Source organism: Rattus rattus, chromosome 8, assembly GCF_011064425.1.
Source record: "Rattus rattus isolate New Zealand chromosome 8, Rrattus_CSIRO_v1, whole genome shotgun sequence".
Classification (NCBI taxonomy): Eukaryota; Metazoa; Chordata; class Mammalia; order Rodentia; family Muridae; genus Rattus; species Rattus rattus.
In genome coordinates, this window is record NC_046161.1 from 49246397 (window position 1) to 49262675 (window position 16279).

At 40.8% G+C, this 16279-nt stretch overlaps 1 protein-coding gene across 2 annotated transcripts in view; it reads left to right on the plus strand.

The window, feature by feature from the left end:
* The window catches only part of Ube2q2 (ubiquitin conjugating enzyme E2 Q2), a 54624-nt gene extending 38867 nt beyond the window's left edge, over positions 1 to 15757 (plus strand). For both annotated transcript variants that reach the window (XM_032911244.1, XM_032911245.1), the window contains 5 exons: positions 278 to 336; positions 3306 to 3354; positions 3712 to 3807; positions 11827 to 11893; positions 14194 to 15757. In XM_032911244.1, coding sequence (XP_032767135.1) covers positions 278 to 336; positions 3306 to 3354; positions 3712 to 3807; positions 11827 to 11893; positions 14194 to 14225 — 303 coding nt within the window. In that variant the 3' untranslated portion in view covers positions 14226 to 15757. The remainder of the gene's footprint in view (positions 1 to 277; positions 337 to 3305; positions 3355 to 3711; positions 3808 to 11826; positions 11894 to 14193) is intronic.
* Positions 15758 to 16279: the final 522 nt, after the last annotated feature.

Sequence of the window (16279 nt, forward strand, 5' to 3'; positions counted from 1 at the left end):
TCCTCTTCTGTAGTGGGAAGAAAAGGCCTCTCCCAGGCCTAACCACACCACGCTGCTTACTTATGGTGTGAGTTAGTGCAGCTCTGCTCTGTTCTGTCCTGACCTGAGTCTCCTATTTAATGGTTTTGTTGTTACTTGTTTCTCATCTGTCCTTTGGTATTAATTTTACTTTCATGACCAGGTAATAAGATGATATATTTATTGATTATTTGAAAACCTTCTAAATAATGCAAAGTTAAAAATGATGTTCTTAAAATTGATTAAACATTTTTTTTAGGATAATTTCCCATTTGATCCCCCGTTTGTTCGAGTGGTGTTACCTGTTCTCTCAGGAGGGTAAGTTTACATATTTACTTTTTTGTGATAGTATGTGTCAGAGTGATTCTGTGTCAGGTAGGTTAAAGGGACTTGAGAACATACATTTCTAAGTAGTTCTTAAATGAAACTGAGAGCACTTCCTTGGGGTCCACATTCAGAACCACAGGCCGAATTAGTTACTTATAAGTACACATCCTAATGGAGTTTATTTATAGGTATTGACCCTCTAGAAGCAGGTTTTAGCTGAGTGTACCTGCCTGTAATCTCAGTCTGTCAAAAGCTGATGCAGGATTGTGAGTTCCAGGCCAGCCTTGCCTATGCAGTAGGTCTGAGCCTGCCAGAGAGATCCATCCATGTCTATATCTGGATATTAGGTAATATGGTCAATGTATATCAAGATCCGGTCTTTAAAAAATGTTTTCCAAATATAAAGCATGCTTGAGGATTTCAGGAATGTTACAGTTACTGAGCTTCTCACAGGCCTCTGTGCCGAGTGTAGTCACAATGGTGATCTGGCAACCTGAGGCGACTGTGGAAGTGATCTCGGCATGAATAGTTATTACTTAATACAGTTGACTGGCGATTGTCATACAGTTGTCCTGAATTTGTCTTCCTTCTTTTTGTAGTTAGGAAGCTATGGGAGGCAAGAAAAAGATCAACTCTGAAATGTTATGCAGTCCCCCATCAGACATCATTGAACTACTTGTAAGGGAGCAGGGAAGGTTAGAGTAGTTGTTTCTCTTGCAAAGGACCCAAAGTCAGTTTCTAGCACCCATGTGAAGTGACTTACAACTACCTGCTACTTCAACTCCAGTGGATTTAATACCCCCTTCTGGCCTCTATAGGCTTTTGCACACACATGAATGAAAAGAAAAACAATCTTGAAAAAAATCGTTTGAGAGTTTTCAAATCCTCAGCTAATTCTACTTTGTGAGATAATTTCTATTGTAATAATAAAATCTAAAAACATTGCCTATAAGCTGATAATTTCTGTATTTGAAACAATAGTGAATGACTCCTAAAGATAGACTTCAGATCTTCTCAGAAATAGTCTCTTGTAATATATAGATGTGCAAAAACAAATAGAATTTTTTTGTTTCTGAGATCACATCCTGGTAGGATTTCTCAATATAGTCAGAATGTGTGTGACCTGATGTTGGGGTGTAGAACCCGACACGACTGGCCATTGTGTCCATGAGGCTCAGCATGTCTAAGTACAGTCCAGGAACACTTCTTTAAAAGGTGACTTAGGTGCTGCCTGCAGCCTGCTCCTTTGGCGACATCTCCCAGAAAGTCCTGTGGTATATTAGACATTTTGAACACAGGCTCAGTCATATTTATTCCAAAGGGACTTGTTGAAGACTTGATGTGATTTTTCCAAAAACTCACTAAATAACAGCTCCTAAATCTGTCTTCCACAAAATCACTGGATAACTTCTAATATTAATATATATATTTGGCCCCTTGGCATCTCAGAAGATGGCATCCTCTGGTTTGCTGTTTGGGAAATGTTGCTCTTTGAGACACTGCAGTTCTGAGTGATGCTCAGCTGAAGTAATTCCGTAGAAATGTAGCTGCTGCTTTTGGCAAACTGTTACAGTTCTGACCACAGATACTGTTAGGATGAGTGGAGATCACAAGCTAGGAGGGCTAAAGTTTCACTTTGTTACCTTTAAACACTTCCGCATGCTTCTGGATCGGGCAGTGGGGGTGGTTTTTCTACCATAAAGCCCCATGGCTATTTTTGTAAGGAGAGCATTAGGTAACCTAGCCAAATATTTACATACACAAAATAAACATAGGGTGGAAATATGGTGAATTTTAAAACTTTTATATCTCTCAGAACACCAGCCCTTTCCTAGCCAAGTATAGCAATGTTAAACTTTTTTACAGTTTAGTTTTGCTATAGCATTGTAAATTCTGTAACAAGTCTTTTTTTTCCCCCCTCCTTCCTCTGGTAAGCATATTTAACTGTGAATATTGGATTTGTCTGTCATTAACTGGTATATAGGAAAAAGGAAATAATTTTCTAGGAACAGAAGAGATGGCTTAGTTGGTAGAATGTTTGCTGAGAAATTAGGACCTGAGTTGAGATACTAGAGCCCACATACAGTCTGGGTATGATGGCTTATTCCTGTAACCCAAGCACTTGTGGGGAGAGGGAGGACAGGGAAAGGAGAAGAATCCTTGAAGCTGGCTGGAATTGGTGAGAGGTTCATCGAGAGACCCTATCTTAAACAGTATGGGGATAGCTGGAGTTAGGTCTAACCTCCATAGTGTGTGTAACACACACACCCCAACCACACACAGAAGAGAGGAGAAGCACCTAGAGCGATGGGTCCGATCTAAAGACTATAGCTGAGCTCCCGTCGCCATGGGGTTAAGTGACAGAAGACCTGATGAAAAGAGGAGTGAGGTAGGGAAGCCTAGTAAAGGAGAACCAAAGTGGCTTCTTTCATAGCTCAGCTACTAAAAGAAGAAAAACTACTAGCTGATCAAAACCAACAATCTCAGAATTAGAAGACAGCTTAAATTTTGTATGAAGGTATAGAAATGGAGGCATGGTAGGGCGTGTGTGGGCTCTACTGTGCCGTCTCAACAAAACACTGAAGACTCAGACTGTACAGCTGTCTGTAACCCTGTCAGCAGAGTTGTCAGCATTGCAACAGGGTGCAGAGAAAACTCCAGAGACTGAAGAACATGAGTGTCCACTAAGAAAACAGATTGTTTTGCTCCTGTTCTCTGGGATGTTTGGAGCGAAGGTTTTAGTTTTTGACATCAGAAAAGTTTATTAGTATTCTCTTCAACTTGTTTGACAAGTCGATGGTATTAGAGTAAGGACTGTAAACATTTGAAATTGGCCAGTCTTCTGTCTCTAACAACAGTTTCTATTTCTGGATGCTGTCTTCTACTTTTGTGTGAGTACTGTCTTAGTAATGATTCAGAAGTTAAGGAAGATTCTCTATGCTTGCTTTCCTTTTTTAAAGGTACGTGTTGGGCGGAGGAGCACTGTGTATGGAACTTCTCACAAAACAGGTAACTTCTGTACAATTCTCAGCTTTAGTGGACTATTTCCATACATAAGCTGGATGTTAAGAGGAGAGCTCTTAAATGTAGTAGCACCTACTTCTGAAACAAGTGTAAGGTAAAGTGTTTCCATGCTGGAACAACCATTGAGAGTGGTGTTGATCTGAAATTATAACCCACTCGCTGACATTTAGAACCCGGGTTGTTAGTGAGAATCTAGAAGTGGCCCACTGTTTTTCCTGTCACTACGGATTTGTAAGCACTGATTGCTACTGTTAGCTCCTTCTCTGTGCCGTTTCGTTAGGCTTTTCTGGATGGGAATTGTGAAGATCGCTGAGTTTTAGATGCACCTTTTTCTTCCTGCAGGGCTGGAGCAGTGCCTACTCAATAGAATCTGTCATCATGCAGATCAATGCCACCTTAGTGAAAGGCAAAGCTCGGGTGCAGTTTGGAGCAAATAAGGTACTTGACTAAACTCCACAGACATACTGGGGTGCTCAGGCTGGCATGCCTTATGTTGAAGGCATCTTCCTGTCTTGATTCTATTTTTAAAATTTATTTTTATGTCTACGAGTGTTTTTCCTACGTGTATGTGTCTGCACCATATGTGTGCCTGGTGCCCTCTGAGGTAAGAAGAGGCTATTGGATGAACTATAGCTAAGGGCAGCTGTGAGTCACTGTGTGGATTATTGGAATTGAACTCAGGTCCTCTTCAAGAAAAAGCACTCTTAACTGTGGAGCCCTGTCGTGGTTATTTTGAGACTATTTATTTCATTTTTTATTTGGTTTTCTTGTTTTAGAAAGGTGTAGGTAGAAAACACAGATGTGTAAGAGAAGATACTCATTACAGCTCCTTAACTGCACTGTCTTGGATGGTCACAGATGTGTTTAGTGTTTGAGCTCATTGTTGCTAAATAGAACACGCTACGTAAAATCCTGGGGGACCTTGAGGTTTCTCTAAACTGGGACCATGTTAGCATCATTAATTTTCAGCCTGTGTGTACATGCTGGACTCTATTCTAATCTACATCATTAACCTTTTCATCCTTTTCATAACCTAAGAGAGATGTTCTGTTGTATAACTCTTAAGGTCATGGGGTCAAGACAAAGGTTTTAGTCAGCAGGCATAGTCTGCGCACTTACTCACTGAGATATGTGCTGAGTATACTAGGATGATCCTCCTAGGTGGGACTGTAGGCATTCGTAGGTATTTGTGATTGTTTTGAAAAGAACTTTTGTGATGGAAATCAACTTTGATCTAATGCTTTTTGCATAGTGAATATTTCCCCTAAAGTTCTTTGTAAGTTTGCATTGTTTATTCAGGTAGTAAGATTTATATTTATACTGTACTTCAGATTGTTTTAGAATGTTAATCCACAGAAAAAGAAAAGTTTAAAAGATCATTATTTGGGATGATAATGTTGCTTTTAACAGTTGTTCGTTTACATGGAACAAAATGCCATTGTCTAAAATCTAGAAGGTAAGCAGCTCACCTGTGGTCAGCAATTCCTATCAAACCTACCTACCCACCTCCCTACCTACCTACCCACCTCCCTACCTACCTACCCACCTCCCTACCTCCCCACCTCCCCACCCACCCACCCACCTACCCACCCACCCACCCACCCACCCACCCACCCACCCACCCACCCACCCACCCCCACCCCCCCACCCACCCACCCCCCCCCCCACCCACCCACCCACCCACCCACCCAACCCACCCACCCACCCACCCACCCACCCACCCACCCACCCACCTACCTACCTACCCACTTACCTACCCACCTACCTACCTAGTACCTTCCTTCCTTCCTACCTACCTACCTACCTACCTACCTACCTACTACCTACCTTCCATCCTTCCTTCCTTCCTTCCTTCCTTCCTTCCTTCCTTCCTTCCTTCCTTCCTTCCTTTCTCTCTCTTTCTTTTCTTTCATTCATTTGCTTGTTTTTGAAGACAGGGTTTCTTTGTGTGTAGCCCTGGCTCTTCTGGAACTCATATAGACCAAGCTGGCTTAGAACTCAACTAGAATCCATTTGCCCCTGCTTCCTGAGTGCTGGGACTAAAGGCCTGAGCCGTCACCAATGGGCCAGAACAACATTTCTTAACAGTATATGTGAACCTATGGTTTTATCTTAATGTGTCAATAAAATGGTTATGTAGTATAGTCTAAAAACTTTTTAATGATAAAATAAATAGTTGCTCATGCAAAGTTCCTAAAGTAAATAACATCACAAAAACTTGAAAAGATAATTTGTAATTTTGAATACCTAGAAATAAGGCATTGAGGTGTTCTTCAATGCTTTCTTCCTGGCATCTATTTATATAGAGGATTTGATGTTAAATTTTAATAATTTTTTTAAAGATTTATTTATTTATTTATTTATTTATTTAATGTATATGGGTGCACTGTCACTGTCTTCAGACACACCAGAAAAGGGCATTATAGATGGTTGTGAGACACCATGTGGTTGCTGGGATTTGAACTCAGGACCTCTGGAAGAGCAGTCTGTTCTCTTAACCACTGAGCCATCTCTCCAGCCCATAATTTTTTAAAAATTTACTTGTTTTTCATTTTAAAAGAAAATTAGAAGGGCACAGAACAGTAATTTTTTTCTTTCCTTTTGGGTAATTGAAATTTACCTGCACACTGTGCAGACTTTCTTCTCCTGAGAACTGTGTATCAAATAGAGTAGGACAGAGAAGTTTAAGTTCTCTATTGTTTTGAGTGCCACCCGTATTCTTTGTTTTGTTTTGTTTTGTTTTGGGTGATGTGTATTTCTCTTGGCAAGAAGCAGCAACATCCATCATACCTAAGATGCTAAGTCAGGCTGCTGAGAACTTTTGTATATTGACTCTATTCACCCACTGCTTAAATGTGGAGCTCTCCTGCAACTGTGTTATATAAGTAATAACACATACCTACTAAGATGGCTGTGATGACATAGCGTATAGAATCTTTTGAGACCATCATCCTCTGTGCTGGCTTTTTGTTCATGGTTGACAGAAGTGACTTTATGTGGTTAGTACAGTAGAAGGTCAGAGGTGTTAGAGAAAGGACTGAAGGAGCTGAAGGAGCAACCCCATAAGAACAACAACAGTATCAACCAACCAGAGCTCCCAGAGCTCTCAGGGGCTAAACAACCAACTGAAAAGTACACAGGGATGAACCCATGGCTCCACCTGCCTATGTAGCAGAGGATGGCCTTGCTGGGCGTCAGTGGGAGGAGAGACCTTGGTCCTGTCATGGCTCAATGCTCCAGTGTAGGAGAATGTCAGGGCGGGGAGGTGGGAGGAAGGGAGGGTTGGGTAAGGGAGTGCTCTCATAGAAGCAGGGGAAAGGGGGTGGGATAGGGGGTTTATGGACAGGAAACTGGGAAAGGGGATAACATTTAAAATGTAAATAAAAATAAATAAAAGAAAAAATATTGTGAGCTAAGAAAGTGGAAACTTTCTTACGATGTAGTAGAATTCCTGAATTCTGAACTCTTCAGGGAATAATCTAATCATTAACTTAAAAAAAAATACTATAAAAGTCTGCCATGGTGATTCATGCCTATAGTTTGAGCAGTTGGGGTAGCCTGGGCTATGTAGTGAGACCCTGCCTCAAAAACACTAAACCCCTAAACAATCAAAAAAGAAAAAAAAAAGAAAAGAAAGGAAGCTGGACGGTGAGATGGCTCAGTGGGTAAACACATTTGGCACCAAGCCAGAAAGAGGACCTGCACTCAGTCACGGTAGGAGAACCAATTTCCAAGGTCATCCTGACCTTCACAATCATATAACGGTGCATGTCTCTCGCTTGTTCCCCACATGCACACACATACAATGAATGTAACCGAAAAGGAAGATAGAGAGCTGGGCAGATGGCTCAGCTTGTAAGAACAGTTGCTATGCTTACGGAGAGTCTGGCAGCCAGCTCACAAATGCCTCTAGCTCCTACTCTAGAGGGGTCTGAGGCCCCTGGGCATCTGCACCCAAGTGTAAGACTCGACATAAAGACACATACACACATAATTAAAAATAGTAAAAGTCAGTCTTTAAAGGGCCAGCAGGTTGATTCATGGAATAGAACTACTGCCATGTAGGCCTGATAAACCAAGTTCAGTTACAGTGGAAGGAGAGAACTGTCTTCTGAAAGCTATTCTCTGATCTCCATGTGCCTGAGCACACACATATTTATATATTCATTCTCTCTTTCCTCCTCCCCTTCCTCCCTGCCTGGCTTCCTCTGTTTCAAATAAAAGAAGTTGCTGACATTTGGGGCTGGTGAGGTGGTTTAGTGGGCAGGTCTGACAACCTGAGTTTGAATCCCGGAAGCCATGTAAAAGGGAAGCAGAGAGCCAGCTCTAGATCTTCTGATTGCCACATGTGCTGAAGCACAATAAATATTTTAAACTGTGTTAAAAATAAGCTTTTGATATGTGTGGGCTGGTTCATGTGTCTGAGTGGGGAAGCCATGGGGAGGAAGGGAGAGCTATGTAAAATATCAATAGAGACTGCTTTTGGAAGAACAGTCAAATGCATACAGCCATTGTTACTGATTAAGGATTTTTGAAATACCAGTAGGGTTAAGTTAAAAATGAGATTAGTATTGTGCTCTTCAAATTTCTTTTTGTCACATATTTATTACTTTAGAGTATTTTAAATATTTACAATTGATCTTAGTAAAAAAGCCAAGCGATATTCTAATTATATTGTTAGTTGTTGATTCAAAGTAATTGGATGTGCTTGCCTTTTAAAAAGCTGAATTAACTGATAGGTATGCTAGAAATCTGAGTTCTTCTCAGTAGACATGATTGAGGCCAGGTTGTAATGGGGCTGAGACCTTGGTAGCTCTGTCCAGGCAAGAGCCTGTGGAGAGAGGGAAGGACATTCTTGCCATCAGCCCCATCCCTACTCCCTGACAATGTTTAGCCAGAAGGAGCGAGAACAAGCCATGGAGTTAGAAGGTGAGGCAGACTGTTTCCTGTTCAATTACTAGGAAATGAAGTCTATAGTGTTAGCTTGAGGATTGACCCATCCTTTCAGAGTATGGGCCTGTCTGTAGAAGGTAGTCCCAGCACTGGTGGAAGGCTAAGGCAGGACGTTTGCACATTTGAGGCCATCTGGGCTACACGGCGAGTCTATACTGAGCTGGGCTGTATACAGACTTGCACGTTTCAGAGGGACCTTCGGTCAATGGTAGGGAAGCCTGGAAACACAGCCTTGGGGCAGTGCTGACCTTGCCTCTGCAACCAGAATAGGAGCCTTCTGTTGCTGCCACTTACTGCAGAACCCTTCATGACGGTCATAAGCCCAGGAGTGAGTTTTTCATCGTTTCCAGTGTGCGGGGGGGGGTAACTAAGCCCTGGCCCTGTATCCATAAGTGAGTTGTGGTGCCAAATACAGAAGCGTGATTGTCCACAGGGCCTGTTCTGATCCCACTCTCAGCTCTCACCTCAGCTCTCACCAGAAGTGGACCCATACTCTAGAGAAAGGTGTTTCTAATTGAGGCTTGTAGACTTCCCAAAGATTAAAATCAAACAAATGGGGAATTCCGTTAAAGATCACAACTAGGCCACCCAGGCACAGAATTCACATGAATATTACATACATGTCCCCAAGGACTGGTTCTTGAAATATCAGATCACAGGATAGGGGTAAGGGCTGTGGTTGTAGCTGAGTAGTAGGGTGCCTACTTAGTGCTGTTCAACCCCAGCACCTCAGACACAAACAACAAACTGAAAACTGCAGTTATTTGAAATGAATAAAGTAGTTGTATGAAATGTCAAAGGAAGAAAATAGCTAGGGAAATGGTCATATGCTTATAACCCCAGTGCTCAGAGAAGGTGGAGGCAAGAGGATCACAAGTTCAAGGTAATGTTTGGCTACATAGTGGGTTCAAGGCCACAGTGGCCTAAATGAGACCCTATCGCAAAAAGCCAAAGAAGGGGCTGGGGATTTAGCTCAGTGGTAGAGCCCTTGCCTAGGAAGCGCAAGGCCCTGGGTTCGGTCCCCAGCTCCGAAAAAAAAGAACTAAAAAAAAAAAAAAAAAAAAAGCCAAAGGAAAGAAAACATTTAAAAATGGAACCTTGAAACTGACCAATTAATAAGACCGGGAGTGGAGTTGAGGGGTCTGAACATCTTAATAGAACATACAGAATAGCTTAAATTGAAGAGAAAACCCCTAATAAAAGCACAGGGAAAACCAGATCAATGTACCAACAAAGAAAGGGCTGCACACGTTGTCTGCTGGCTAAACCAGCTGAGCTCTGTTCCCAGCGTGAAATGGCCTTGAGTCTTTCTCAGACATACATAAGAAACTAAAGTTCACAGCAGATTATTTTATAAAGCAAGGCAGATAATATAACAACAGTGATACCTTCCAAAACTATATAATTCAATATAATTAAGTTAGAAAATAATAATGAAGATGAATTAGATTATATGTGAACTTCGAAATTTAAGTGCATTTCTAAGTTATAGTAAAAAGAACATATAAAATTAAAAATAATTTTGAACTGTAATGGCAAAGTAAAATTCTTGAAAAAAAAGTTTAAAGTTGTTGGAGTGAAGACAACCCATAATACTGAAAACTAAAAGGAAGACAGACCCTATCCCAGCTAAGTAAAACTTACAGTAAGTTAATGTTCCAGAAATACACAATGTGCTGTGGACATTCAGACTTACATAGCCCGTTGGTCAAGTAGGAATTAGAAGATAAAATTCTGCAGTGTCTGAGATGGTAGCGACAATGCTCTCAGACACTGAGGGGGCTCAGCAACCGTAGGAGAAGAAAGGACCCATGACTCCTGAGACTGAAAGAGGAGAGACTGGAGGCCGGGAAGGGACAAGGGTAGGGACCGTGAGGGAGAGGAGAGTCCACTAATGCACACCTTGTTAAAAAATGCTGAGAGCTAGTTCTTTGTATGCTAAAGTACAAAATAAAACCAGTAACAATAGATCAGAATCCAACTCATTGTTAGAGGTGAGTCAGAAGGGAGAAATAGCCAAGGTGTGAGAAGAAGTCTGCAGTCCTAACCTGGAGGTCAGTCATCAGCTGTGGCGACTGTCCACACTGATGGGCTCTGCTTAGGAGAGTGGGCTCAGTGTTTCCTGATCTGAGCGCTTGGCATATGTATTTTGTTAGGTTTAGTCTATTTCTCCTTTATTTTTCTTTTTATGGGAAATAAATTAGTGTGTATTAATGTTTTGCCTGCATTTCTTGTTTGTCTGTGGACTGCATACATGTTTGCTGCCCTTAGAGGCCAGGAGAGAGTATCAGATTCATGGAACTGCAGTTGTTACCCACGGCGTGGGTGCTAGGAATCGAGGCTTGGTGCTCTAGAAGAGCAGTCAGTGCTTTTTAACCACAGAACCGTCTCTCCAGCCCATGGAAGTATTTTCAAATCATCTTTGAGATAGTTACCTTAGATTGTCATAGATGCCTTATGGCAGGGCATGGGATTACTCTATAGAAAATAGGGGGGGTTGGGGATTTGTCTCAGTGTAGAGCGTTTGCCTAGCAAGCTCAAGGCCCTGGGTTCAGTCCCCAGCTCCGGGGGGGGGGGGTGTCCTGGTATAGCTGCTCTGTTCACAGAAATAAAGATAATAGCTCACAAATGCATGGAAACTGGCCCGGCTGGACTGCATAGTAGACCAGCAAGCAGGTTGAAACTACAAGGAGGATGTGGCTTTACACAGAGCTGAAGGCTCCTGGGAAACGCCTCGGATGTGCTTGCAGATGCATGGACGGCCTTGCAGCCCATGTCAAGCACCTGAGCGACTAGTGAATGTAGCTAACTACAGGAGAGAGAAGCAGGGTCAGGCGGTTGTTGGGAGACTGTCTCTACATTGTGTTTCCTGTGCACTTGATTTGTTATACAACAAGTGGTGTGTTGCTGTAGGTGGGGTGACCTGTTTTGGAGAACGTGTCTGGTATTTGAAGTTAAGATGTAGCCCATTTGAACTTTTAAGACAAAATTCAGTCTGAACTTGGCTTCTTAGAGAACATTCCTTATTTTAGCCAAAAGAGGTGTCTGGGTGGCAATCATGGCTGTTCTTAGTATTTATAAATATCAAAAATTTACACGTATTTACATGCACAGTGCCTAAAGCTTAGCTTTTTTTTTTCTGAAAACATTATCTCATAGACTGTCCTTTTGGATTAAGTTAGAAGGAAGAGTTGGGGCTTTATTCATCCAAATGTGTTTCCTTCGCCTTGATCAGACAGTGTGGAGAGACACACTAGGACTGTAAACCCTCCTGCTTGACCAGTGGTAGGAAAACTTTAAAACAACAACCCTGAAGCTTGTGGGGTTTTACTGAAGTACAATTGTGGTATTGTTAGTCTTGTAAAATGATAGCAAGTATGGAAGTAACACAATTTGCCTGAAGAATGAAAATGTTCTTTTAAGCACAGTAGTTATGCATCCAGAAATGTACTATGCTTTTCATCTGTCTGCAGTTTTGATTTAATATGTGTATTTCTTTTTCAGAATCAGTATAATCTAGCACGAGCCCAACAATCCTATAATTCCATTGTACAGATACATGAGAAAAATGGTATGTTTAATTCACTAAGTACTTATTAATATTTATGAAGTTATATATAACATGTTGATGTTTTCTTTGTTCTTTTTTGTGTTTTTGTCCTAATTTTTTATCAAATACTGTTAATTACAGTGCGGGGAAAACATTTTCTATATTCATAATCTTGGAACAAATCTTAACACTGCTTCTATCAAAAGCTGATGCCCTGAATTCCTTGACTTGAGCACCTTTGAGTCACTGCCAAGAATTTAGGTTAATAGATAAATTCCTTTGCTCACTTGAAATATACTCTGTAAGTAAAGAAATTGTGTTAGCAACTCTATATAGAGCTCTCACTGTAGCAGAGCTAATGTAACCTGATCAGGACCATCTGCTTCTGAAACATCTTCAGATTCCTACTCGGTTCATTTCCTACCACAGGGTCAAACCTAGAACCCTACCAGGCAAAATCACACACTGTGTGTGTGCATCATCTGCCTTGCACTGGTTCTTGACTTTCTCTTCCTTTTTTTCTTTTTTCTTTTTGTTTGTTTTACTTTTTAAGACAAGATCTCACTGAGTGTCCCAGGCTGGCTTTGAGATCACTCTGTAGTTCAGGCAAGGCCTGAACTTGGAGTCCTTGTGCTTCAGTCTTCCTAGTAGCTGGGATCATAGGCCTGCCTCACCTGGCCTGGCTTGGAAGACCTATTTGCCAAGTGTCATTTATGTCACTCCCTAGAAATATGGCTTTGAAGGAGTCCTCAGATTTCTTTAGAAGAGAAATTTGTTTCTGTGTGTATGTGTTTGCCACTGCACATGTGGGTGCTGAGAGTCAGACTCAGGTTGTCTGGCTTGGTGGCGAGTACCTTTACCCACTGAGCCGTTTGCCAGCCTCTGGTTTCTTTTATCCCTAGTTTGCTCACCTGAAGTTGGGAAAGTGTCTCTTAGAAAACGTAAAGAAAAAGAATAGTACCTATGCAGAGCACTTTGTAACTAAGTGCCCTGAATAAGAAATTCATTGTAGTAGTGGAAGGGAAACTAATACTCTTTCATACAGAGTAGAAGGGTAGGTACCTTAGGATAAGTACTGTAGTAAATGGTCTTGACTCTGCTATACATGTGTTAGTTGGGCTGGGAAATTACCAGGCATGAGGCCCTAAGTTTGTTCTCAGAATGCACATGAAAAGCCAGGTGTGGCAGTGGATGTTTCTGATCCCATCTGTGGGGAGGCAGAGAAGGAAAGAGTCTTGGGTTTGCTGGCCAGCCAGACTGAATCATTGAACTCCAGGTTGAGAATCTGTCTCAAAACAACAATAAAAAAAGTGATTTGAGGAAGACCCAGGATGTTGATCTCTGTGTACACACTTACATAGGCGTATTAGTTTGTAAGTTTGGATTTGCATCTTGCATTCTATTTTAATGACAAAGCCAACTTGTCACTTTTTCCATGATTCCTTTTAGTAATAGTATTCAAAACCAAATCTTGAAACTTCAAAGGAAGGTCTTAAAATATGAGGTCAAGCCCAGGCTTTTGTAGCAGTCATTTCTGGAAAATACATCAGATGAGGTTGTTCCAATGCTATACTGGGCATAACTGAGCATCCACTTGCCTTTCTGTGAGAGCTTACACTTGTGTGGAGCCTGAGCCAACAGTTACGTTTCCCCCCTTTTTATTTCTTAAACCCTACAATTGGTGTTCACAAGATGCTTATAGAAAATATATTTGGGAGAGACAGAGAAAGAGCCTTGCATTGATGGAGGAGCAGTGGATTCATAATCAGAAGAGAGCAAGTCTAATTTCAAAGTTTTTTTTTTTAATCTTTGTACTTGTTTTAAATTGAGAAAATTGTGTACTTATCATGAGTAACTTGATGTTTAGTCATACATTATGAGGTTACTATGTGATGGACCACCTCACATAGCTGGAATTTTAATGTGATGAGAGCACTTTCCCTACCAATGTTTTTGTTTGTTTGTTTTAAATTCTGATCACCAGGACTTTGTTTGGGGGATATTTTGAGTGAGGTTTGCTGTTAAATACAAAACTGAGATGGAAGGTTAGCATGGGGATGTTAGTCCATACTGAGACTGTCAGCCAGGAGTCCATTCATACAGAGATGCTGACATCCAGGTATGCTTTAGTCATGAGCAGTAACCAAGTCAGATAGCAGAATGCTGGGTTAGTCACTAAACAGCAAGTTAAATTTCTACTGTAGGGTTAAACAGCACAGTTATGAGCAGAGACTGAGTCTGATCTTAGTAATGCCTTTTGTAATGCCTTTTACTAACTGCTTCAAGATTGATGTAGTTAACCTTTTTCCATTTTATTGCAGGCTGGTACACACCTCCAAAGGAAGATGGCTAACTACATTGACATATGTCTGGACCAATGTTGCTTTAAAGAAAATCGTTCCAACGTACAGACATAAGCTTTTGAGTGCCCGTATAACAGCAGTACCGAAGACATTAGCTAATAGATCATTTAGTGGATAATCTGTCAACTGACATCCAGTTACAGTCTTTTCATTTTGCTCACTTTAGGTATCTTGGACTGAGCAGTGGGGCCTTTACTGTATTTTTCCTGATAAGTACACACAGTAGCCACTCCCTACCACCTCTTTCTTGAAAAGTGAAATCTTTTAAGCAGGGAAGTCAGCATCAGTTTACTGCAGCTGTGATTTTACAGTAACCTTTCTATATTGAGCCTATGGGGTATGAAGATATGCAAAATCCTGTTCGTTTAGAGCCAATAAAAGTTTAACTGATGGTCAATACTGGTTTAGAAATTTTAGGTCTTCTAAACCATAGCTTTTTCAGGTCTGAAATCATTTTATTGCCAAAATTATGACAGGAAGCCTCTTCATTAACTTGTTACATTTTCCATGGTTGTGTGAAGGTTTGAACTAGTCTGAAAGTCTGATTGTAATTGTGTCATGTTAGGTACAGCAAAGCCAGGTAGCCACTTGTGACTGTAATTCCCACTGGGGCAGCAGGGTCTTGTTGAACTGAACCTGCTTCCTGTTGGTTCAACATTTCTTGTGAGGAAGAGCCACAGTGTAGAACCTGAAGTTCTAAAGTATGAGGTCATTTACCTTTCCATTTATTAGCGGGGTGTTGCAATTGATGATAAGCTAATAAACGTATGGAATGATTGGCACAAAGACAGACTCTTGGAGCAAAATTACCTAAATTGGAGATCCTTAAATTTTTGCTATAGTCATGCAGTGACTTTTACATCAAAAGACTAGTAGGAATTCAGCCTATGTTAATTCTTTTATAAAGTGTGACACGAATCAACGTACTTTGCATTTTATTGCCTTACCTGAATCAGTCCTCTTTGGTTGGCAATAGATTTCTTTTTTCTAATAATCCCATGTTTGATTTAAATCTAGCTATTTAAGCACTTTTAAAAAGAAACCCAGAAGCACATTTTCCTGCACAAACCAATACAGAGTTCAATGGTATTTCCTATATATTTGATTTGGGATTTTTTTTTTAAACTTTGTAAACCACATCTAGGAGACGTGGCACTTGTGCATTTTATGTGTGGTTTTAGTTTCTCTTGATTCTGTTGGTTAAGAGGGCAATAAAGATATCTGGTATTCTCGGTCACTTGGTTACCTTAAATAAATGATTACCAGTGACTCAGATGACAAGTGACAAGGCAGAATTCCTCAACACGTTATGAAGCTCCTTATGCCTAAGGCAAAATCTTGAATATATTATTGAATTCTAATTTCCTACTAGCTAGCAGACTGACAGCTGCACATTTGGCATGCTTTGGGTTGGTTTTTTTTTTTTTTTGGATTTTATTTTTCATTGCAGATTTATTTGGCAATGTACAGTAAATTTTGTAAACTTGCATCAAGTTTATGAATAAAGAACCATTTAAAAATCGGTTTGTCACCTTTCCCTCATAAGAGATGTTATGATTCAGGTGTCTTTAGACTCTATATTGAATTTCTAGTGTAGACTATTTAAAGAGAAGATGGGGTGTGGGGAGGTTTCAGAAATGTCGATGAAGCTAATGAGAAAGAGATAGGGAACCTAGAATTGGTGTGTACACACATAATATATTCAGTTTTTCTTTAACCATTCCCTTTACTACGTCCTTTAAATTCAAATACATGTGATTTCTAGTGCTGTTTTAATTAATGTCTCTAATGTTCTTAGGGCAGTAATAGCACAGCTCCTCTTGTATGCTCATGGCCCCTATATACACCATTATCAGAGCTCAGCAGAAGGAAAGCTCGAGGGCCAGCATGTTTCTCTCCGTGACTGAAATTCCTGTGCCAGTTTCATCTTTGGTTTGAATGTTATGTCTCCATGTACAGCCACTCTATTTCATTCAGAAACTGGTTTTCTCTGAAGGTTGCCTTAGCTGAGGAGATGTTCAGAAGTCCTCTTAAACATACTGGC